The sequence below is a fragment of the Puntigrus tetrazona genome, chromosome 18, assembly GCF_018831695.1.
Source record: "Puntigrus tetrazona isolate hp1 chromosome 18, ASM1883169v1, whole genome shotgun sequence".
NCBI classification, from domain to species: Eukaryota; Metazoa; Chordata; class Actinopteri; order Cypriniformes; family Cyprinidae; genus Puntigrus; species Puntigrus tetrazona.
This window is the reverse complement of record NC_056716.1, coordinates 1,918,127-1,943,357: the sequence shown is the minus strand read 5'-3', so window position 1 is coordinate 1,943,357 and position 25,231 is coordinate 1,918,127. Positions and strand designations below refer to the sequence as shown.

The following is a 25,231-nucleotide window of genomic DNA, read 5'->3' as shown; positions in this document are numbered from 1 at the left end:
TGTATGCTTATGGGGTTACGTGTTAACACTGTGTCTCTGCTAATGAGCTTTATTTCTAGTATAACGTGATGTTCCTGATTGTGAGGAGTGTGTGTGTGTGTGTGTGTGTGTGTGTGTGTGCACAGTCATGTTTGTGTCCTGTATGCCTTTGCGGATGGATGTGTGTTTGTATTCATATGTGTGTGTGTGTGTTTGTTCTGTGTGCAGCTACAGAAACCTGGCCACCGAGCATGAAACGCTCATGCAGAAGTACCTCCATCTACTCCAAATCGTGGAGACCGAGAAAACAGTTGCTAAGCAACTTCGACAACAGATAGAAGATGGGGAGATTGAGATTGAACGTCTAAAATCAGAGGTAAAATTTGTAATTCAAAGTGCAGTGGAGATTGTTTATGTATAGCGAACATGCCAAAATCCAGTCGAATATATCAGCATGCATACAGCGTATAAAGATGATTCTGCCTCTCAGAAGTGGAATGCTGTCTGGGAAATAAGTGCATAGTTAAATATTCAATGGTTTGTTTGAAAAGCTAGTCAACTTAAAACCCGGTATGAAAAGGCTGGTTTCAGGTTCACCTGACTCCAACATGGTTTACATAAGATGTTTTTGCACAACAGAATAAAAAAAAAAAAACCTAGTGAAAAATAGACAGGCCTACTTAAATACCATTTTATTTGTATACTTAAAGTTAAACACAACAGATTTTGTGCTTAATGAATTTTAATTGTGCAGAATTGGTGCTAAAGTCTAACTAAAGATATGCTGAAGTTCATAGCAAGTATACTTTAGGTCTGCTTTAGATATCTTGTATTTAAAAAACAATATTATTCAAAGTACATACTTTCCTCATCGATAATGACATTAAAATACATTTTAAGCTTATACGAAAGAAATGTGCACTGCAATATTAAACTCCGAAGTGTAATTTTGTAAAGGGACAGTAAAGGAATAGATTTGAACTATACTTAGTATAAAATAAATGTTTTAAAATGTATTATGTTTATACTATTGTTTTACTGGCATTATTCTGGAATAAGTGGATTTTAAAAAACTAGTATAATTGGAAACCTTAAAACTAAAATTCGAACTTACAAATAACTCAATAATATAATTTTACATTTTGATATAGTATTACAAAATTTATCATGCACTGTATAAAAAGCCAAATAAAATACAGCTATGGTTGCCAGAAATTCACTGAAATACAGATAACCAATTAACAGGTTTTACGTTAACACACAATTTTTCAGAAAAAGACTTCTTCAGTGACAATTCTGACCCTTCAGCATTATCAGTAAATCTTATTATATTTTAATTCAAGGTGTATTCTAGCTCTAATTATATAAGAATGAGATTAAAACGAGATTCTTTTCTTTTTCTTCCCTATTTTTTTTCTTGTTACATAGATTTATACTTTAGCTTGTCCCAATAGATAATTTAAAACGATCTAATGAAACTAATATTACAGCATACACATGAAAAAAAAAACCCGGAAAACTAGTCTGCCCCTCTTATTGACTTGTCCGTCGTTGGATGACTAGTCAATCATCGTGACCCATATTACATGCTCATTTCTTTTCTGAAAAGGAAAATAGTAGAGAGAATGAAAAGTGGTGTGAGAGGCATTTGGTTTTCAAGAGCTTTCTCCAGACTACTTTGCACTTCACTTTGCATCTCTGCTCATAAAAAACGGCTCTCCAGGAGAACTATGATCCCTGCTGTATTCTTCATCAGCCAGATCAAATAGTCATTTTACTTTAAAGTGCAAATGGAGCTGGCTGTATGAAATGGTGTGCTGAATATGCATGACCCCAGATGTATTGTGTGCGTCGCATCCTTGGTCCGCAGCATAATAAACTCTTTCAATCCGCTTCCAATAAATGGAGCACTCACCTTCAGACTGCGCTGGCCAGCTCCCATCTCTTTTGTGTCCCCAACGTTTCCCTTTCAAATTGCAGGGCCGTGTAATAATTTGAAAGTTTGTGCACCCTAAGCATCGGAAATCACCTGAGTGGCATCTGAGAGCTTTGATAGGGCGAGTGTTTGTGCCACACTGTGCTGGCACTGATTTGGCCTGACTCAATCACTTTGTCAGCATGCTGGGAAGTAGTGAGGGAAGGAATTTTTTTGCTAAGGAAGTGTCGACTCTGCCATTTTTATTGCTGTTTTGTTGCAGATCGCGGCCATGCTCAAAGACAATGAGAAGATTCAGTCGAATCCCACCACTGCACCTAGTGATGATGATTCAGAAATCAAGAAAATCAAGAAAGTAAGACTTTGGTCACTCAGATGTAGTTCGAAACCTAGTGAGCTGCCTACAGAGGTAGCACCCTAACTGTCATAGAACCTTATAAATGACTGATTTAATGTTTTGTGGACATGCATATAGAAACACACACACACACACATATATATATTTGTGGCTATGCTAAATAAAAACATTTTTATTATTATATTTTATGCCATTTTACTATATTATTACATTACCTTTTTTTTTGCATTTTTCATATTCTGCAAGGTGTGCACTTGGTAAACCTATGACCACAACTATATTTTAGATTTTAAATACTCAGTAAATTACATATTATGTATTTATTTAACTATTTATATATTTAAAATTATGGTAAGACTTTGCAATAAGGTGTCACATGTATTAACTAACATGAACAAACTATGAACAATGCATTTATTATAGTATTTATGTATGTATTATTTTGCATACTATGTAATTTTTTGTATTATTTATTTATACACATTTCATGATTGTTCAAGGTATTTTTTAATGAATTGCTCATGTCTACTCAGTTCAGATCTATTGATTCTATTGATGGATTCTTATTAATTCTGCTGCTCCAGGTGCAAAGCTTTCTGAGGGGCTGGATGTGTCGGCGAAAGTGGAAGACCATCATTCAAGACTACATCCGTTCGCCACATGCAGAGAGCATGAGGAAGAGGAACCAAGTCGTCTTTAGCATGCTGGAAGCAGAGGCTGAATACGTCCAACAGCTCCACATCCTTGTCAACAACTTCTTGAGACCGCTTCGCATGGCTGCCAGCTCGAAGAAACCGCCCATAACTCATGATGATGTCAGCAGCATATTCCTCAACAGGTAAGCACCAGTTTCAAATAGAAATAACCCGCATGCTCAGCAGGAGAAACATTTAAAATGAGTTCACTTTAAAATCTTGTTTCTCCTGAACAGCAGAGATTAGACATCACCTGCTTCTATTGTTTCTTCTTTGATATTGTCTGTGTGTCTTCTCTGGTGAAGTAGAAGGGATCTCAAAAATGTCTTAGACTAAAGGTCTTTCCAGACCATTTTTTTGCAACATTTAAAGTATCGATATAGAATCTATGCGCTAACTTAAAGTTAACTAAAGTTAAATGGAAAAAATAGCATCAGGCACATGAGAAATTTTATAGATAAATGGCATTTCCATCAGCTGTATAGCTGTAAAAAGTTAAACACTTTTAAAATTAAAAAAGTTTTTTTCTATTTACTTTGATATTTCCAGAACCAGAAGATAGTTTAATTAAATTTAAAACTAAATCTTTGCAGAGCTGAAACACATACAAACAAACCATATACATAAAGCCAAATATGTCTCGTATTTTAAAGCAGTCAATGCAATTTGGAAAACAAGTCAATCAAAAATATATGTGTGTGTGAAAGTATTCAGATGTAACCCCCTTTGTAATATTCAACATTTTTGTAATGTAACTGTAACTAATTTATTTAAACATTTTCACATATTACAGTCACATTTATTTTGGTCATTGGTCATATGACTCTGAAGATTGGATTAATGACAATGTTATATATAACATATAATATTTAATGATAAATATTTGGTTGTGCCATCACAGAAGAAAATTCCATTAAAAAAAAAATCAAACTAGAAAACGTTTTTACTGTATGTTAGTATAAATGTGGCCCTGGTGAGCATGCAGTATAAAGCATTTTAAAAATCTTACAGGAATAATGAAACACTCGCGTTGTTGTTTACATATGCTGTTTGTTTCTGCAGCGAAACCATAATGTTTCTGCATCAGATATTCTACCAAGGGTTGAAAGCTCGAATAGCAAGCTGGCCAACATTAGTCTTGGGTGAGTGCACTGCCAGAGCATTTGGCAACCAACAGCAAAGAACATTCTGTAGACTCTTCAAACTGCAAGCTAGCTTTTTCAAAGGGTGCCGCAGATTTGAGGTCCAGTCACACTGACTCTGATCTTCCTTCCTGTCCTTCAGCCGACCTATTTGACATCCTGCTGCCCATGCTGAACATCTACCAGGAGTTTGTACGTAACCACCAGTACAGTTTGCAGATCTTGGCCCACTGCAAGCAGAACCGCGACTTCGACAAGCTGCTTAAACAATATGAAGCCAAACCTGACTGTGAGGAGCGCACACTGGAGACGTTCCTCACATACCCCATGTTCCAGGTGACCATAATCTTTCATTCAGACTCTCATTACCATGCTATGAATCACAAGCTGGCTAGTAGCACATGGCAGGTCCTCGTGTGCTTTTTTAGTCCTTTTAAAGTAGGATTTTTTAGTGTATTCTGGGCCATAATGGCTTTTTTCTTGTAGAGTAAGCAGTTTCCATGTGATCTAGTCTAGCGAGGTCTACTTTGGGCTTTGCAGCGTTGGTAATAAATGTGCTGATGAGTGATAGAGCTCCCCTCTAAGCCTCCTCTGCAAGAATATGGTGCACACTGTTAGCAAAGTTGTGTTTGGATTTCCATGCACATGACTAAGTGTGGACATGATGAGTGTGTTTGTTGCAGAAGGCAAAAAAAAAAAATCGAAAACTACCCTCCTGTCTGACATTATGACATGTGCTTCTTGTCTGGCAGATTCCTCGTTACATACTGACCCTCCATGAGCTGTTAGCACATACACCGCATGAGCATGTGGAGAGAAACAGCTTGGATTATGCCAAGTCAAAGCTGGAGGAGCTTTCCAGGTACGTCAAAATCCCAAAACGACCCATCCATGGCCGTGTGTGAACATCGCTACATTATTTCTACACTACTCACAGGTTATCAACCTTATTTGTGAGTGAAGCTGTAATTCGTTCCTGAAACCAGATCATCAAATCAATTGCTAAATGCTATATAAGAGTGTTATTTCCTCACCACTATTGGCACCAAATGGAACTGCAATCCGACTGGACTGAACATAATACCATGGTGCCAGTTTGAGGCTGCGCTTTTTTTTGTCCAAGGGCTTGATAATTCTACAGGAAGTGTATACTTTTAAGTATATGGGTCACATTTAATAACAGGATTTAGATATGTAGTTTTCCGTGTCATTTTAGATTACTTTCTGTTCCATTCTGTGGTTATTTGTTTTCAGAGTGTCTTATAGTTTCAGTTTATTTATTTTGTAGGATTTTATTGCCAAACTTAGTGTCTTAAATTATATTTACATGTATTATTAAATCTTATCATTATCATTTGAGTGACATTTTCTAGTGTTGTTGATAGTATTATCTAGTGGCATTTTAATGTTTAATGAAGACAAATCTAAAACTAAATTATTTTTGTAATTATGTAATTATTTTTGTTTGACTTTGAGTTATGTTTGGAAACATGAAATATTTGCAAATAAAATATGTATGACTATGTACTTTGGAATCATAAAATATTGTTTAAAAATGCATTGTTATATTTTATATAAAAAATAAATTGTGCAATATATAAATTGATAACATTAATATACGGGCATTATATTTTATTTAGTTTGATAAAATATAGCGTGAAATTTATTACTACAGTATGTTTTATAAGTATATATTAAACTATGCAATACACAAAAAATGCATACAGTCATATTTTAGTTATATAAATAAAATTCAACTATTTTTCATAACTCAAAAGCTAACTAAAATAATATCAAAATTCTCACATATAATTTCTGTGAAACGAAAAAAGTTTTTACTTTCGTTCAGTTTCTGCTACAGTAGAATCAGTGTTTAAATAAAATATATGTGACAAAGATAACATCTCTGAGTGCTAAAATGATGTTATTTCCACAGGATCATGCACGATGAAGTTAGCGAGACGGAGAACATTCGGAAGAACCTCGCTATCGAGCGTATGATCGTGGAGGGCTGTGAAATTCTCCTAGACACCAGCCAGACCTTTGTCAGACAAGGTGAACTCCCAACACACACACACACACACACAAATCCTCCTGAGCGCTCTGCTGAAAGGGCCCACAGATCCCTGATAAGAAGACGTTTGGATTCTCCTTTCCTTCTGTTCTTTTCTGCAAACTGTCACTCTTGTCACCTCTTATTGTCAAGCCCCCCCACCTCCCTCTTCTCCCCTTCCCACTCCAAGGCTTTTCTGGGCTGCCCTCTTTTCCCTGCCAGCACAAAGCGGAGCGTTAACTCAAAGGATTGGGCACCCTAATCCTGCTAGTCTCTGTAGAGCACAGTGTGTTCAAAGACCAGACCAACTCTTTCATTTCCAAGTGTAATCACATTTTTACCAGTCAAACCTGGTGTTGAGCCCAAGATCGGAAATGTCACTGATGCGCTGCAGGATACGAAGACACGAGGAAACTGATAAGAGTCTGATAAGAACATATGTCAATCCAGTATTTCACCATGTGCTGGCATAGCACCTGTCTGCTTTGCGTTTCCCAGCAGGGCTAACGCTTCCTGCGTCTCCACGCATGTTTTTCAGGATCTCTGATACAAGTGCCCATGAGTGAGAAGGGCAAGATCACCCGTGGCCGACTGGGCTCTCTGTCTCTGAAGAAGGAGGGAGAGAGGCAGTGTTTCCTCTTCTCCAAACATCTGATCATCTGCACTAGGGGCTCTGGAGGAAAACTACACCTCACCAAGGTGAAGCTTCATGCACTGCATTACACACTCTTAAAAAAGCAGATAATAGGCCGGGGGTGGTAGGAAGAAGATATATATGGTAGGACAGTTTTAAAGCTCTCTCAGCACATATTTTTCATTCATATACATGCATTTTGTTTTCACCCATTCTTAGGATATGAAGGAACGTTTCTTAAAACTTGTAAAAATAAACATTGCCATTAAATGCAATAAAAATGCAAAAAAAAAAATGCAATAATTACATTTTGTAACAATAGTTTTTAATGAATGGCTAACAATTTTTCACTTTTTTAAAGCTATTTTTGAGATTAAGTAACTTTTGTAGATTAAGATTTTAATTCACTTTGCAACATGGATATGTAATAAAAATAAATGTAAGAACAACAACAATAATAATAATAATGTAAATTATGCATTGATTCTTGGAAATAAAATAGCAAATAATAGAATAGAATGGAATTATCAAATTAATTGATTATTTAACAACAATAATATTAATCATGTTTTAACGTATGATCACCATGTTATCAACTTTTTAACCTTTTTTTAAAATGTATCTATACACCATGTAGTGCAATACTTTATGGCATAATATTAAAAATGTTCTGTCACAGCAGAATGATCCATTGTAATATTAAAATAAAAAGGAAAAAACACTTGAAATCTAAAACATGGAATTCAAGATAAAAACGGTTAGTTTATTTTTTGTTTGTTTGTTTGTTTTTTAATTTGTATCGTTCTGTAATTTGTCCGAGGATAATGTGTAAATGTATCAGGTTCCTTGTTAAACCAGTAAAATGTTATGTTGTGCCCAGAAATGGGTGATTACCGCCTTCAGCTGACTGTAATTTTACCGCATTCAATAAGCCACTATTGCTCCTGGTCTGTGGGGAAATTCAAGAAAGAGATCCTCGCCGCAATCACTGTTTAAGTACGGCTGCTATTGATTATTTGATAGATTCTTAGAGCATGTCTGACTGTTGCTTGTCTCCGGATGGCAGAATGGAGTGGTGTCTCTCATTGACTGCACACTGATAGAGGAACCAGAGGGCACAGATGACGAGTGTACGTATCAAAACTTTTGGTTTGATCTTAAACATACCATAAAATATGTGCGAAAGCAAAAGGAGGCTAACAACGATAAGAGGCCTTGTGATATTGGCACGTTATGGAAGTGGATCCAAGCACAAAATCTAATCACGACAGACCAGAGTATCGTCACGTTTTTCTATTTTCTCTTCAGCCAAGTCAGACAAGAGCGGTCAGGACATGGAGCACCTGGATTTTAAGATTGTGGTAGAGCCCAAAGACAGCCAGTCCTTCACCATCATCCTGGTGGCCTCCTCACGGCAAGAGAAGTCAGCCTGGACCAGTGACATCAGCCAGGCACGTCTGCTCACATCAGATAACACTGAGTGATCCACGCAGCCCTGGGCAAGACCTTCTCCTTTTACTCGCGTCCTGCGGTTCAAATACTGTCCTCACGGTCTTTTTTTCTTCTTTTCTTTTACACTCTTTATTACAGTGCATAGATAACATTCGTTGTAATGGGCTGATGATGAACGCCTTCGAGGAGAACTCCAAAGTCACTGTGCCCCAGATGATCAAGTAAGCACTGGAAGAACGGCGCTATCCTTTTATTAATATGCAAATCACTTCTAACAATCCGTGTCACATGTTTAGGTCTGATGCCAGTTTGTACTGTGATGACGTGGATATCCGCTTCAGTAAGATGATGAACTCCTGCAAGGTGTTGCAGATCCGCTACGCCAGCGTGGAACGCCTGCTGGAGAGGTTGACTGACCTGCGATTCCTCTCCATCGACTTCCTCAACACCTTCCTGCACTCCTACCGCGTGTTCACCAGCGCTGACGTGGTGCTCGACAAACTCATCACCATCTACAAGAGGCCTATCAGTGCCATACCAGCCCGGTGAGCCACACAGACATTTTTATTTTTTGGCGTACAGAAGATGAGGACACCTGAGATGCATAGAGATGTATCTCATACATACAGTTGATGTCAAAAGTTTACATCCCCCTTTCAGAATCAAAATGCAAAAAGGGATCATACTAAATTAATGTTATTGTTTATTCAGGACTGACTTTAATAAGATATTTCACTTAAAAGAGGTTTACATATAGTCCAGAAAATAATAGGTAAGTTTATAAAAATTACCCCGTTCAAAAAAAAATTAATACTGTGTTGTTATAATTTGTCATAAGTAATTTGTTTACTCCGTTAAAAAGATTAAATATTATTTATTTAAAAATACGCAGCCGCTCAAAAGTTTGGGGTTAGTAATTTTTCTAAAGAAATAAGTGTCTTTTATTCAGTAAGGATGTGATAAATTAATACAAAAGTAAAAGTAAAGACATAATGTTAGAAAGTATTTCTATTTAGAATATGCTGTTTAGTTAAAAATTTTTCAAATAATCCTGAAAAAGGCATCAGAGGTAAAAACAAAATTATAATGAAAGCATCTATTTCCAACATTGATAATAATGAGCATATTGATAATAAAACAAAATTAATTCTGAGAGATCATGTGACACTTAAGACTAGAATAATGGCTGATGAGTAATTTGGCTTTTGGATCACAGGAATAAATTATATTTTGAACTATAATAAAATTGAAAACTATTTTTTTAAATTCAAATAATATTTCACAATATGCCTGTTGCTTCGATGAGCAAAAGACTCTTATTAAAAAAATGTAAAACATGTGACTGAACCCAAACTTTTGAATTTATTAATTTGATGTCAAAACATTTTTTTAGCAGCTGTGATCATTTCTATTTTCATTGTCACATCATCTTTCAGAAATAATTCTAATATACTGCTTTTGCTGCTCAAGAAACATTTCTTATCATCACAACTTCTCTGTTCTGCTGCTCAGTGTTTTTGCAGAAACCGTAATACATTTGATCAAGATTCTTTGATGAATTAAAAGACTTTTTGAATGCATTGTAAATATAACAAACATATTAAAATAAAGTAGTCAACCTATTTAGTTGGTCGTTGGATGTCCTATCATGATCCATCGCTAATTCTGCACTTTTTTTATGCCATTTGATTGAAGTGTATCTTGGCACACATATATAAATGCACATGCAGCTCTTAATTAGCAGCAGCTCTTTGCTTTGCTGGAGTTGTGTTCTTGTGTGAGAGAGAATGCGCAGAAAAAGCGATTCAGTGTGATAGGAGAGAGGTCACACCAGTGTTTGTCACCCTATAGTGAGAACAAGCGAGCGTCTGCGTGCGTACGGGATAAAAGGAGAGAAAAGAGAGCGAAATAGAGAGAAAGCCAAAGGGGAAGGGAGTGAGATGTGCTGGAGTTGCTAAAGGCTTGCGAGAGGTCACACTAATGTGTGTCGCCCCGCTCTATGTATGTGTGTGTTCTGCTGGAAACAGCAGTAATTGGGCCCTGCTTCATCGCCTGTGTGCCTGCCTGACTGAAGCATCTCAGCGGGGCTCTGTCGCCATCACCTTAGCAACCGGCCACTCTGCTGCAGGACCCCACCCTCCGCCCGTGCCGCATCTGCGAGATGAAATATTTAGTGTGCACGTTTTGCAGCCTCTCTCCCTCGCTCTCTCTCCCTCTCTCTCTCTCTCCATCGCATGCACGCTGTATTTTCGTCTCGCTTTCTGCATCTCCTCCTCCGGTTGGCTCCGGAGACGGAGATCCAGGCAAATCGGTAAGAGCCGGGGACCTCCCACACACCCACAGCCTGCAGCACCCACTCTCCCCTGGGCAGACTGCACGGCTGTGATGCCTCCCCAGACCTCCCCCGCTCAGCTGCCCTGCCTCAGCTCCAACGGTCACCCAGACTGTCATAAGAGGGGCTATTTCTGTGCAGGCATGACGTGTAGGGGTGGCTCGATGTGTGGGAAAGCTTCTCTGCAATGCTCTCCAACCTTATAGAGAGATGTGAAGAGTAGGCTGTTTATGCTCCGCAGAGACGCTTCTTTCTGTCAGCGCATATACCCCGAGCACACCGCGCGGTGTTGGGAAGCCATTATGGGCTAAAACATGAGCTGCAGTGCGAGGCAAAGATGTAACTGTTGTATTTTTGTAGGCTAGTGGTGCGTCGATGGTGGTTTACTAAATCTGCACTTTTTTAAAGGTGAAACGTGTGTGAAAAGTGAAAAATTCGTGTTTTTTCAGAGAGGTTCCCATTGGTCCGAGTTTTAGCTTTACGTTGATCTTCAAACAAACACGGTCATTATCATGACTTGTTTAACCAATCATCTATGTTATTTGTATTTAATGAGCGTGTTTTACTGTGGAAAAAAACTATTTACATTTTTATATGATCATAATTTAATATTTTTGTAGATTTTTCAATCATTATTTTATTTGAGGGGAATCATTTGAATGGCTTCTTTATCTTGCTTCTACAAAGTTGGAATGATAGAAAGTATTGAAAAAACGGAAGAAAAAAAATTACGGTGCCATTAAAATGTTTGGGGTCTTTAAGATCTCTTATGCTCACTAACAAGTCCTTTAAGCTCAGTAAGGTTGCATTTATTTGATTAAAAAAAACGGTGATAATGTGAACAATTATTACCATTACTTTTTTTTTTTATTGTCAAAGTTGTCAAAAAAATCGGTTGTGCTTCTTAATATTTTTGTGGAAACATGATACATTCTTTCATGTTTCTTTAATGAATTTAAAGTTCAAAAGAACAGCGTTTATTTATTTTTAAAAAATGATTAATTTAATGCATCCTAACACAGGTATTGCACCCAAATAAAAGTATTACATTTTTAAAATAAAAAAAAACTTTTAATTGTACTATATTTCACTTTAATTTGAAAGTCAATGAAATGTTTAAATTCCTTATCTGATATTGCATGTCCATATTTGACAGCCTCAGGAGGTTTAAATCAAGACAACATGGTCATTAAATCTACCCTCCCTCCTGCTTTTTTCAACACTTAGATCCCTGGAGCTGTTTTTCGCGAGCAGCCAGAACAACAAGCTCCTCTATGGAGAGCCACCAAAGTCGCCCCGTGCCAGCCGCAAGTTCTCCTCCCCACCCCCACTGGCCATCACCAAGACCTCGTCCCCCAACCGCCGCCACAAACTGTCCCTCAACATCCCCATCATCACCGGTGGGAAGGCTCTGGACCTGGCTGCCCTTAGCTGTTCCTCCAATGGCTATGCAAGCATGTACTCCTCCATGTCCCCTTTCAGCAAGACCACGCTGGACATCAACAAGCTCTATGTGTCCAGCCCTATCACCAGCAAGATTCCTGATGATGGTGAAGGCAAGACGGACAAGGCTGATGAAGTTTCGCTGTGCAAACAGGGTGAGGACATAATGCTAATTTTCAGTAGTGCCAGAATCATTTTTGTTTCTCGGCCACAGCGTAAACAAAAAAAAACACTGCTTTATTTTTTCTATTATATTCATAACCTTATTAATAAAATGGTAACACTTGGTAACGCAAAGTCTTTATGTATAATGCATTATAAAAGTAGTAGTTAGTGCTTTCAAATGACAAATAGGCACACATGCATGTATACATTTTAGAAAATAAATAACATTATATTATATATTATATGAGTATAAATTATATGAGTATAAATACAGACATACTGTGTGGGTATTTATATGTACATTATGCATATACACAAAACACACATATATTATGCAAACAAAAACTATCAATTAATCGTGATTGTTTGAAAGCACTACTAATAATACAGTATGCTTTATAATGCACCTTATAATGCATTGTACAATATCATGAATAATTGGAACCACAGTTAATACATTTTAGCACTTATAAATATATCGTTACATATTGTTGAATTTTAAATTGAGGCATAATTATCTACAACAAGATATAATGTATCGCAATACACATTATGAATAATTATGATACATAATGACCTAATAATAACCCTTATAATGCATTATGCAAAAAGTCTTTAAGCAAAGTGTTACCTAAATATTATTATTGATCATTTTATATAATGTTTTACAAATATTTTGGTATTATTATTTGAGTATATACATGTCTGTATATATTGTTATAATAAAGTAGTCAGTCATTTATATACTATTACAGTATTTGATTTTTATTTTGTTAAATATTTATTTTTGCCATTTTTAAGGACAGTGTTTAGACAGGAAACAAAGTTGGGGAGATAGAGGGGGCACGGAATTAGGAAAAGTTCACATTTGCTGTTCCAACAGTAATGTTGTCTGTTATTTTTATTTAATTTCATTTTGTCTTACAAACCCTTTTTTAATCATAGCAGTAGTTTTTAAACGCAAACTGCAAACTGTCACAATATGGTGGGATTGTACTGTTTCACGCGTCCGATATGTCATGCGTATGGATAACTGTAATGCCTATGACTGGTTTTCTCTAGACATTTCAGTGAGGGAGGAAAGCGACAACGACCAGATCCAGAGTGACGAGGCAGAGGCTGAAGTGTCGCCCACCAAATCACCCACCACTCCCAAAAACGTCAAATGCAAAAACTCCTCAGGTAGAAGACACTCTGTCCTAGACTTCCCTGCCATGTTGTTATCGCTCACTGACATGAAAACCAGAGCACCTGCATCTCACGCTGACAAGCCACCTGCACCCTTCAGACCAGCCAAATGTTGCATTTATCAGTGCCTCAAAATGGCAGACTCTCTGAGTGCTTAATTCAAAGGCCCATTCAGTTTTTTTTTTATTTTATTTTAAAGGTTTGCATATTCAGTTCTATTTAAAAACTACAGGTATCTTAGCATTTGAGATGTCTCTGTACACTGCTCGTTTTTTGTTCCCACGTGTCGCTCCCGTTTTAAAGCGCACGCCGTATCTGTAAACGTCTGAAGTGATCCTGAGGACGTAGATGGAAGCCTCGCAAGACACGATTCGTGCGAAATCTCATTAATTCTGTAGCTTTAAAAAAAAAAAGCTCAGGGAAACGCCAAAGGAGGCGTGAGTAGGTGTTTGGAAAACTTGTGCCATAGCAACCATTAGCATGTATTCTCTCTGCCACCCCGGTTACAGGGTTTGTTTGAGTGCGGTCGATGCACTGCAACAGTACTGTCTCTCCTTGCTTTCAAAACGAAATTAAATAGGGTTCAAAGGTCAACGACGACCCTGCTGATTCATATGTGTTACGCAGTGATGCCATTAAGCTTTAGAAGGCTGCAGAAGAATAAAGCATGTTACCCTTTTTTTTTCTGAACCCCTTCTGAAGAATGCAGCGACAAACTTGTTTTCTTTTAAAACGCTGCTTTTGGTATTTTCTGAGAGTGTATTTGAGACATACATCTTAGTGAAATGATGAGCTATTTTTAGTCTCAACCATCTTGAGAACCAGAGCCCTGCCTATTGTCTTGATGAAGACGCAGTCTGTGATTTTATGTTTCGTACCACCACCTGCTGGATGCTTAGATGCTCTACATCGTTGCCGCATCATCAGTCTTTTGCTCCAAAAAGGCATTTTTCATATTATAACATGATGCATTAGCCTGTGGAAAGTGCTTGCAAGTACAAAACTAACGGTATGGAAATATGTGCTTATTTTGGTCTTGCTGACAGCCGCAAACAATCTGGGTTGTGCTTTTTGTTTAACAGTCGTCGGGTGCAGTAGATACTTGTGACATTTTCATATGTCATCATCGGAGGCTTATCCATTGTGGAGATAATGTCACTGCCTCCATTATTTCTGCATGAGTCCATCTTGTCTTATTTCACACCTGCTGTACCCTTAAAGAGGAAACACTCTGAAACCGTGAATTCACATTTACTGAATTTTTGTCTAGACCTTTTAGTTCTTGGGCTACCGGCAGGTGACATTTTGTATGTCTAACAAGTTTTAGATACAACATTATTCTTTTTCATTCAGCTTTTAATTCTCTCTTAGTTTACAGATTCAAACTTTGTACCGTAGTCCATTTTAGACTTAATTGTGCTGTTTACTCATTTCATTTATTCGTTTAAATTTATTTACTTTCTAAAATATTTCATATTGATGTTTTAAAGTCTTAAATTTAGATATTTTGAGACTCTTAGATTTCTCTAGATTTCTTAGATCTTAAAATATTTAATAATAATGATTGGAAATCTTTCTTATGAAATAATTCTTAAATTCTGGTTGTCCAACCGACTGTTAACTGATTATTAAATTGCTCTGCAACCATAAACATAACACTGTGATTGATGGTAGTTAAAATGTAATTAATATTATATTAATTGTTGTCATCATCATTTTTTCTAATAGTAGTACGATCAATAATAAATTTGATTTATTGCTTTGGCTTACATTTCTGTACATGTTCAGAAAATGTGGCTGACAGTGTTGGAATCATTCTAATATTTGCACACAGATCTATATAAAAAATGTGTTTATTTGATTATAACATTGATCTCTGAATTGGTTTTGAGCAGCTGGCTAATTCTGAAATGAAAGCTAAATTAACGTGGTATTAACCTCCATGCGTGTATTTAACTATCGTGTGTTCTGCTTGTGTTTCTCTCTGTGCAGAATTCTCTCTGTTCTCATACAATAATGGCATGGTGATGTCGTCCTGTCGGGAGCTGGATAACAACCGTAGCGCCTTGTCTGCCGCTTCTGCCTTCGCCATTGCTACTGCTGGTGCCAACGAGGGCACGCCGACCAAGGAGAAGTACCGCCGCATGTCTCTGGCAAGCACAGGTAGGATTCAGCAATCTGTTTCAATCTCTCATAGGCTGTGGATATTTGTTGCCTGGCAGAAGAGGGAATAATGTGAATTTTGATTGGTTATCAGGGTTCCCCACAGATCAGAGGAACGGAGATAAGGAGTTTGTGATTCGCCGAGCAGCAACTAACAGAGTTCTCAATGTCCTCAGGCACTGGGTGTCCAAACACGCGCAGGTCAGATGAAGCAAACATTACACACTTTTAAAAATAAAAGGGTTTTGCAGCAGATGGAAGATCAATTTTTGGGTTCTCAAAGAACCTATCGGTGATCAGTTTTTTAACATAAACATGTATTACTGTGTGCGCCGTTAAAGGACTTTGAAACCAACACTGAGCTCAAAATGAAAGTGATTAGTTTCCTGGAGGAAGTGATGCATGACCCTGAACTTCTGACCCAAGAAAGGAAAGCCGCTGCCAACATCATAAGGTGAGTTGAGTGTGTCTGCACACTGACAGAATCAGTGCTGTCCTCACGTATCCTGTCCTGCAATATTTAACCTTAAATGCTTGTCTTTGTAATTAAATCAGTGGTTTTGCTTGTTTTTTTCCTTCTTTTTGGACAGGACACTGACACAGGAGGATCCTGGTGACAATCAGATCTGTCTGGAGGAGGTGCTGCAGATGGTGAGTGGGGAGATTCTGGGTCATCCTCCAAATTACTCAACGTTTCAGTGCTGAAATGATCAGAACTTCAAGTTTGGGGAAAAAAGACACTTTCCTACTGTCACGTGCCACCCTCACCGATATTCTTAAAATGCAATCTTGTGACCTTTTACAGTTTTATTTATATATATATATATTCATGTTCTTTTTTGTTTGGTAATGGCAAAGTTGATTTTTCAGCAGTACTCTTCATTTGTCACATGATCTTTCGGAAATCATTCTAATATGCTAATTTGATCTTTTTATTATCGATGTTAAAAATAGTTGTGTTGCTTAAAGGTTTCATGCTATCTGTGATATGTTTCATGATTCTTTGACGCCTAAAAAGAATAAACAGGTTTTTGTGTTTATTGTTTGGTTTTGGAAAAGAACTGTTTTGTTGAGCCCTGTCTCATGAAAATGCATAGAAATAGTATGGCAAATAAAAGCAATAACTCATGGTATTAACACGATATGAAATTATATAATACGCATGTGCCCCACAACCTAATCCTGCTTATTGCGTAGCATATACACAAAAGTGATTTTTTTTAATCCAAAAGTTTTAGTTTTTTATTAAAGTCTGTGTTACCTTTTTTCAGTTTATCAGTTTAAGCCGTCTTACAGACCCAAAACATTTGGCTTGTAGTGTATATCCAGAACTCCTCTTCTGTGTCAAATTGTATTATAGTGTAGTGTATTTCACTATTTACAAAGGTGTGTAAACTGTGCTGAAGTTCATTATTCAGTATCTTACCTAACTGTTGTCTTACATAGGCGGAAGGAGGAAAGTCAGAGTCTTTCGAGAACCATTCGGCTCTAGAGATCGCAGAACAGCTCACCCTGCTGGATCACCTTGTTTTCAAAGTCATACCTTATGAGTGAGTGTGATTGTTGCATTTTATTATGTCTTTAGGTGACTATAGAGTAAACAGATAGTTCACTACAAAATGAAAATGATGTTAATAATTTGCATACAACATACAACTTTTGCATGAATGATAAAAGAGTGATTCGACCATTTGTAGTGTTTACTATGTATTTTACAAGAAAGGATTAATAACAGACTATATTTACATGGACAACAGTAATCAATTGTTATGTTTAAGGTGTTTACATGAGTTGCTTTTAGAATAATCCTTTCATGTTCCCATTTTACGTGTTATAGCACACGTTCTCTCCAGACTTTCGCTCATAAACATATAGTTTGTCTCAGTAATGATGCCGTATACAGTTTTGGGTGTTTAATTTTTAATTTCATGATAGCTTCAAGTGTAGTTAATTATTTGTATGTGCATACAGACCATAATAATCTGTATCCTATTTGAGGGTGAAAGTTTGATTAAGGTGTATACAATACTGCGTAAAAATAAAAAAGTGTTTACTACGATTATGACTTTAGCTGGATTAATGCTAATCAAAAACGTCTGATTACATGGTAGATTCTTAGTCAAATTGTTGTATTAAAAAATAATTAAAATGACTTTTGCTGTCCTTGTAAATGTAGTCATTGTTTGCTTAAATTCATAAAACTTAATACTTAAAGATTTGCAAAGAAATGCTAAGTATATGTAACCCATTTATGAACATGCCGTCATCCCTACAGTAAGTTATCTGTGTTTTATTCTCACAAATGTGTTTATTGTCATGAACAGGGAGTTTTTTGGTCAAGGATGGATGAAGAATGACAAAAATGAGAAGACACCTTACATCATGAAAACGACAAAACACTTTAATGATGTAAGTGTTCGGTGTGACAACATCTGGTCCTAGTTAAGTGCGAAGTTTTTGCAGTGTGTTTGTTGTTGCATTGTTCTAAATAAGGCATGATAAACACAATGTCGATATATCTACGTCTCTTTTAAAGATCAGTAACCTGATCGCTACAGAGATCCTGCACAGTGAGGATGTGAATGTACGGGTCGCAGTGATAGAGAAGTGGGTGGCGGTGGCCGATATCTGCCGCTGTCTCCATAACTACAACGCCGTGCTGGAAATCACCTCATCCCTCAATCGCAGCTCCATCTTCCGCCTGAAGAAGACCTGGCTCAAAGTGTCCAAACAGGTGAGGAACTACCTGATAAAAACTAGATTTAAAACTGCAAAAACAAAGGCTTCCTGCCCCAAAACACACATTTGAGAGTAGTGGCTATATTATTATTTTTTAGAGAAATAACTATGTAGACATAACATGATGCACTGTTTTTTTCTGACAACTGGAAGTGCACAGGATGATACAGATTACAGGTGCTTTAGGTAATATTGCCAGCTAGCGGTTGAAATGAGTACTGCAATTCCAGCCTGGAATCTAGGTGTAAAAATATGTAAACATGTTTCTTAAATATCTACAAACATATAGTTATTTATTGGCTTTAAAAAAGTCAAATTCTTACATACAGCACCTTTAAGTGTTAAAGCAAGGCCAGTGCGGTTCAAGACTATAAAAAATATATTTACAGGACAATTTAGTATTGATGAACTGTTAGATGTTGTTAGATCTGAAGGTATGTGACAACTGAAAAAAAGATTAAAAACATATAACACACTTTATAATTCCATTTTAAATCACAGACTAAAACAGTCATTGACAAGCTGCAAAAGTTGGTCTCATCTGAAGGAAGATTCAAGAACCTCAGAGAGGCCTTAAAAAAGTAAGTTTACCAAAAAAAAGTTATCTGCAGTAAATCAGTGCTTGTTGCTGTAATTTAAGTCAGACTTGTGTATTTGAGCAAATGAGAATTTTATTTTATTTTGGTTGTGATAATATGATACGGCTGTTAAAAAACTGGCATGGCTAACTTTTTTCACATTTTTTCTAATACTTCTGCAAGTTGTGACCCTCCTTGTGTGCCATATTTGGGAATGTACCTCACTGACTTGGCCTTTATTGAGGAGGGGACGCCCAACTACACAGAGGACAACCTGGTTAATTTTTCCAAAATGAGAATGGTAGGTCTTTTTTAGATGTATTGTTTATTGCACGTTCGGCAAAGAGTTATAGATATAGTTTTGTTATCATATTTCTTCATTTTACAGATCTCCCACATCATCCGAGAAATCAGGCAGTTTCAGCAAACGGCATACAAAATTGATTACCAGCCAAAGGTACTGAAGCGATGTTGGTTTGTACTGACAAAATATAGGGCTTCATGATCAACATGCATCAGTAAAATTACTTGTTACTTGGTTTGCTAAGTTTGGTCTATACATAATTATATTCAGATTAAAAGTAGCTGAAACTGTAAAGGTTCTTGCACAGTGAGCCAAACAATTTTGTATGCTTTTTTTTTTTCTTTGTATTCGGAATCCTTTCCTGTGGATACTTACAGATGCAGGAATGCAAAAAATCAAACCTGGTCCAGATCTTTTTTTTATAATGGACAATAGTTTCAGAGGCAGCGTCTAAACACGACTGACACAACGTTAGGTCATATTTATTTTTTAACGTGCAAAAATTTCAAACAAAATCTCAAAATCAGTTTGACTTCATAAAAACTAACCTTCGCTAGCATTAATTCACTGAAGAATTACTAGAACTAAACTAAAAGGTATTAACTAAAAATGTAACTTGGTTGGTCTTTTCTAAACTCTTAAAATCTTAATTTAATTTGTTCATAATATTAAATTGGTTGCATGAAAAAAAATTCCAATTGGACTAAAAGATATTTCCTAGTTGAAAAAAAGATAAATTTTGAAATCTTTTTCACACTAAAAAGTGCTTTTTAAAGAAGGTTACCTAGAGTTGTTTTTCTGTAGCATTGCTTTAGAATGTAGAAAAAAAGCCATGGCTCTTTTGAAGTATTGTGTTGAATGTGAAACTGACACCCTGTTTGTCTTTCAGGCAGCACTGTATTTACTGGACAGAAGCTCAGTAATGGATGAAGAAGGCCTGTATGAAGCCTCTCTCAGAATTGAGCCTAAAGTGCCCAACTGAGAGAGGCTCTGCCTAACATCGACACAATGTACAGACACCACGCTCTCTACAGTATACATCCATGTGTTCTGTTATGTAACATGATTATAACTCCTGGGTGTGTTTCCTTGTTTTTTAGTCGTAACCAAATGTTGCCTAATTGTTTCAGATCTTTCACAGAGAACTTACCTGTTGATTTCAGCCTTTGTTCTTTAGAGAATCATATTTTTTTCCAAATCCAAAGTATGCTTTAACAGTACTTAAAACAGGATATAATCCTAGTTCAAGGTGTGGTTGTCTCTTTAATTGATTAGGCTCATCCACATCACTTTTAAAGAAATATGAAAAGCCGGCAGGAGCATTTTGAGATTTTAATAGATGCATGTAACTAATCTACAGTATATGCATACCATGTAGCAATGTGGAAAGCTGATATATTACTGTATACAACCAAGCATATAGAAACACTTATACTGTTATACTACTATATTCCATGTCACTGTACTTAGCAGAACCAACTCAAGCATTTTACATATATTTGTTGCGATAATTAACATCCATCCCTTGAATCCTCAAAGGGTTGGTTAGAAATGCCTAAACTGCCATGACATTTTTTAACAGTTTTGGCATGATTTAATAAAGCAGACAGTGAAGAGCTTGGTAATTACATTACTTTAAAAAAAGGACTTAAAATATGTCTCCTATTGGCCAATAAGGACTTTGATCTGTTCTTGCATGCAAAGTTAATTTTGCAGAAATCTTTTTTTTTTTTGTTGTTGTTTATTTCCTAACCTGACAAAATTAGACTATTTGTTCATAAAAAGAAGCAAGATCTGCATTATATTTTTTGAAACTGGTCGTTTCGTGATTGTTTACCCATGTAATGTTTCTGTTGCTCACAGCCACATTTCTTGGCATTTTGGGAAAAAGTTATTCTGGGTTCAACACTATCCTTCTACACCAGAGTATCCAGCTATTGTACATTTACAGACAATCTATGTCCTTCTTGCTGTTCCAGTGATTGTGGAACGTGACTGAATATCACTTTGTAAAATGCATTGTCGTTTAAGAGTATGATCAAAAGTGAATGACCTTCCCGCTTGCAGCATACAAAAGGTATTTTTGTAGTCCTAGAATAAAGACGTAGGGTTCTGCATCCTTACCTAAAAAGAAAGAAAAAAAAAAACAACCGTAGAAACATTTTTGTACAAACATTGTCAACTCGCCACACAGAAAAGTATTCTGTATATTTTGTACATGCAGCCCTATGTATTTCTTAACATACTAGTTTAAAGCACACCTCTTTAAAGCGTTGTATCCTATGCTTACACACTCAATGCTATATGATTTGTGATTTTGAAACCATGATCTAGAGGTAGAGGACTTTAAAGTGTTTTTGCATATACTGTAATCCTGTCTATAATCATTCTCTTAGCAGGAATATAGTAATGTAGTGCTTATTCTGTGAATATTTGTATGTATTTTTACTATGTACAGTCTGGAAACACACTAAACGCTCATGTGGCAGGCATGCAACACTGTATCAGCCAGAAACTTTAAAAAGGACAATATATATATATATATATATATATATATATATATATATATATATATATATATATATATATATAGATCTATATACATACTGTATACACATCTATGTGCACATACTCTTATAAATTATATATAAACATACAAACAAACATTTTGCTGTTAGCAATACCCAGTGGTATGAGAATTATCTTTCAACCCTTAAGTTTATTTCCACGGCTCGGGAAATATTTCCAGTTTTTGTACAAAAAGGAAAAAAGAAATGAACAGAAAAGAAAAAGAAAGAAAATTAAATAAACTGTATGTTTCCTGATTACCTCTTGCTAATAAATCTATTCTATCTCAGGGGGATATCGCTTCCTTGTATGTGGTTTTTGTCATGCTCATTTCATTTGGCTTTCTCTGGGTCGCAAGTGTAATATTTATATTTTACACAGGCCTTGTTTTATTTTTAGTGTTTGTATTTATGCAATTAAGTGTTTGTTTGTTCTAATACAATGAAGCCTTATATAGTCCTGCAATATAGTCCTTTGCGTGATTGTAACCCCATAAGTAGTTTGCGTGTGGTTCATTTTTGGGCCTATGTAATTATTTTTCTGTTAAAAAAACTAACAAACAGAAAGAGAGACATTTACGTCATATCTTTCATCGTGTTTATAATATAGGGTGGTTTTCGGGAAAAATACTCTAAACCAAAACCCAGTTAAACTGGCTAAAAGCACGTGCTACTGGAAGCTAGACTCCTGTAAACAACTCACTGGCGCTACACGTCCGATCACGTGATGTAAACATTGCCGCTCCTTAGGAGGAGACCCTGTCCGAGTAAACTAAAACTGCTTTTTTAGTGCACGTTTTACCGATATAGCTTTGTGTAATTACCAAAAGCGCCCCTTCAACCCAAACAGCAGAGGCCAGTGAAAGCCCTCCCTCGAGTAGGAGGAGTGCTATCTCTCATGTGATGAGGTCTCACTCACTGTAGCGCTGCTGTAATGAGCTGCTGAAGGGTCGAAGATGAACAGACTGAGTTTACTGCTTCTGTTAGCCGTCCTCTATCAGGTGCATTCGTTGCCACTGCACACTGAGGAAGGTAATTTTTTTAAAAACCAGCTTTTGACTTTGACGGTGTTTTTTTGCTTCTTCTTCTTCTACCATGTACTTACGTCGTACTTTCGCTTTTGACTATCTGGCGCTATAAGTCCTTAGTATAAAATGCATAACAGGTTTATAACCCCTTAAACGTATAGTGTAGATTATAGTTATGTATAACGCAGCATTTAAAATGTAAACATTTATGTGTTACAGACGAGTATCTTTTCAAATCATGGATGTCTCAGGTGAGAATGAGCTAATCGTGGAAACGTATGGCGACACTGAAGGAAAGAAGTGAAAATTAGAAAGAGGAAGGAAAGTAACTTTATTTATTATTTTTTTTTAATTTGCAGTATAACAGAAAGTATGAGATAAATGAATATTACCAGAGGCTACAGACATTCCTGGAGAACAAGAAGAAGATCGAGAGCCATAATGCAGGAAACCACATGTTTTCGAGTATGATTGATATAACTTACTTAAGTTTTACTTAAGCGGTGTTATACAAATGACACAAAACAATATATAATTTCTTTGTAATTTACAGTGGGGCTGAATCAGTTTTCAGACATGACCTTTGCTGAATTTAAAAAGCTCTACCTCCTGACAGAACCTCAGGTATTATTTTTAACAGCATCTCGTGATCAATAAGGAAACAGGAAAGTACCGCAATTCATGATGTTTTACAACCTGGCAGAACTGCTCCGCCACTAGAGGGAACCATGTGAGCAGTAACGGGCTTTATCCTGATACCATTGACTGGAGAACTAAAGGACACTATGTGACTGATGTCAAGAACCAGGTAGCTCGTTTGTCTTGCTTTAATGATCTTCTATTGCACTTAATGTTTTTACGTAAGTAGTGCTAATGCTAAGCACTCTTTCAGGGAGCTTGCGGTAGCTGCTGGACCTTTTCCACCACGGGCTGTCTGGAGTCTGTCACGGCTATTGCCACAGGGAAACTCCTGCAACTAGTATGTAAATGTTGTTTTTAATTTAACAATGACAGCGAACATTTATCATTAGTTATTAATAATGCGTTATTATTCTGTTTAGTAACCACATTGTAACGAATATACCGCTAATTCCCTGTTTCTGCCCTTTTGTTAAGTTCAAAGAAACCCGAAACAGCACGCTAGTAATAAAATGTAACTGCAATACGTGAGGTTTTTTCTAACCTCTTCCTCTTTCTATCATGCATTGTTTTACAGGCAGAGCAGCAGCTTGTTGATTGTGCAGGTGCTTTTGACAATCATGGCTGCAATGGGTGAGTTAGACGAACGCTGAATGAATTCATCTTAGCTTAGTTTCAGGATTCAAGTCTTAACTTTAAAACGGTCTAAGCAATATTGCACTCCCATCACATGCTTTTCAGTGGCCTCCCAAGTCACGCCTTTGAGTACATCATGTACAACAAAGGTCTTATGACGGAACAAGATTACCCCTATAAAGCTGTAGTAAGTATTTTACGGTTTTTAAACTATTGTTTAGATCATTGATCAAGTGCTGACATTTGTTCATTCTCTACTTGCTTGTAGCAAGGTCAGTGTAGATTCAAACCGGAGCTGGCTGCTGCCTTTGTGAAGGACGTTGTAAACATTACGAAGGTAAGTGATGGTCTGTGTACAAATTTGAATAACGCTTCATGTTTTCACTCTAAATGTAAAGTCCCGTTACGTTAGTATGATGAAATGGGCATGGTGGATGCTGTGGCCAGGCTGAACCCTGTCAGCTTTGCTTATGAGGTGACAGCTGATTTCATGCACTACAAAGATGGGATATACACCAGGTCAGGATGAAATCTATGTGCATTTGCTTTTATACTGGATATTTTTATGACAGTTTGTGAGGATTTCTGTAATGTCGTGACTGTTTTTTAGCACCGCGTGTCACAACACTACTGACATGGTGAACCATGCGGTGCTTGCTGTGGGCTACGCTGAGCAGAATGGAACTCCATACTGGATCGTGAAGAACTCCTGGGGACCCTACTGGGGAATTAATGGGTGTGTTTGCACGATTTACTCAAATGTTATGCTTCTGTAAGGTTAACAACTATAGTAGTAATTATACTTGAACATTTGACCAAGTTAATAACAATAAAGGTGTTATTTCCAATACAGATATTTCTACATCGAGAGGGGAAAGAACATGTGTGGACTTGCCGCATGCTCATCCTATCCTTTACCTTTGGTGTAAATAACTGTATTTTGTTACACCGTGAAAAGGGAGGCAAATTTATTACATTTACTCTCACACACGATCATGTTATGCACGATGAGTAATTGTAGTCTAAACTAGCTGTCAGTGAATGAGTTAAATACTTTTTTTTTTATTTTGTAATATTCACGTTTGCAACCAAAATTATTGTACTGAAATAAATAAATTCTCAGGGATTTGTTTGTGTGTGTCTGTGTATGTGTCTTTTTATGGATCCCTTTCCAGTAGATTAATAGTGTTCATCCATTAA

At 36.7% G+C, this 25,231-nt stretch overlaps 2 protein-coding genes across 2 annotated transcripts in view; both read left to right on the top strand.

Annotated features, from left to right (window-relative positions):
- Positions 1 to 22,024, top strand: part of rasgrf1 (Ras protein specific guanine nucleotide releasing factor 1) — a 36,019-nt gene extending 13,995 nt beyond the window's left edge. Inside the window, exons 3-27 of the mRNA XM_043216592.1 lie at positions 208 to 355; positions 2,178 to 2,270; positions 2,858 to 3,111; positions 4,031 to 4,110; positions 4,253 to 4,446; positions 4,863 to 4,972; positions 6,047 to 6,165; positions 6,702 to 6,862; positions 7,864 to 7,927; positions 8,106 to 8,248; positions 8,388 to 8,470; positions 8,546 to 8,794; positions 11,809 to 12,179; positions 13,252 to 13,371; positions 15,370 to 15,540; positions 15,635 to 15,741; positions 15,882 to 15,994; positions 16,131 to 16,191; positions 16,987 to 17,090; positions 17,865 to 17,949; positions 18,077 to 18,274; positions 18,781 to 18,860; positions 19,041 to 19,158; positions 19,246 to 19,314; positions 20,051 to 22,024. Coding sequence (XP_043072527.1) covers positions 208 to 355; positions 2,178 to 2,270; positions 2,858 to 3,111; positions 4,031 to 4,110; positions 4,253 to 4,446; positions 4,863 to 4,972; positions 6,047 to 6,165; positions 6,702 to 6,862; positions 7,864 to 7,927; positions 8,106 to 8,248; positions 8,388 to 8,470; positions 8,546 to 8,794; positions 11,809 to 12,179; positions 13,252 to 13,371; positions 15,370 to 15,540; positions 15,635 to 15,741; positions 15,882 to 15,994; positions 16,131 to 16,191; positions 16,987 to 17,090; positions 17,865 to 17,949; positions 18,077 to 18,274; positions 18,781 to 18,860; positions 19,041 to 19,158; positions 19,246 to 19,314; positions 20,051 to 20,143 — 3,388 coding nt within the window. The 3' untranslated portion in view covers positions 20,144 to 22,024. The remainder of the gene's footprint in view (positions 1 to 207; positions 356 to 2,177; positions 2,271 to 2,857; positions 3,112 to 4,030; positions 4,111 to 4,252; positions 4,447 to 4,862; positions 4,973 to 6,046; positions 6,166 to 6,701; positions 6,863 to 7,863; positions 7,928 to 8,105; positions 8,249 to 8,387; positions 8,471 to 8,545; positions 8,795 to 11,808; positions 12,180 to 13,251; positions 13,372 to 15,369; positions 15,541 to 15,634; positions 15,742 to 15,881; positions 15,995 to 16,130; positions 16,192 to 16,986; positions 17,091 to 17,864; positions 17,950 to 18,076; positions 18,275 to 18,780; positions 18,861 to 19,040; positions 19,159 to 19,245; positions 19,315 to 20,050) is intronic.
- A 578-nt stretch (positions 22,025 to 22,602) lies between these two features.
- On the top strand, positions 22,603 to 25,157 carry ctsh (cathepsin H). Its single transcript, XM_043216599.1, has 12 exons — positions 22,603 to 22,760; positions 22,976 to 23,007; positions 23,116 to 23,221; positions 23,310 to 23,380; positions 23,460 to 23,564; positions 23,649 to 23,735; positions 23,973 to 24,028; positions 24,137 to 24,218; positions 24,300 to 24,368; positions 24,444 to 24,550; positions 24,642 to 24,767; positions 24,885 to 25,157. The coding sequence occupies exons 1-12, from the start codon at positions 22,685 to 22,687 to the stop codon at positions 24,958 to 24,960; spliced, it is 993 nt and encodes a 330-aa protein (XP_043072534.1). The 5' UTR covers positions 22,603 to 22,684; the 3' UTR covers positions 24,961 to 25,157.
- Positions 25,158 to 25,231: the final 74 nt, after the last annotated feature.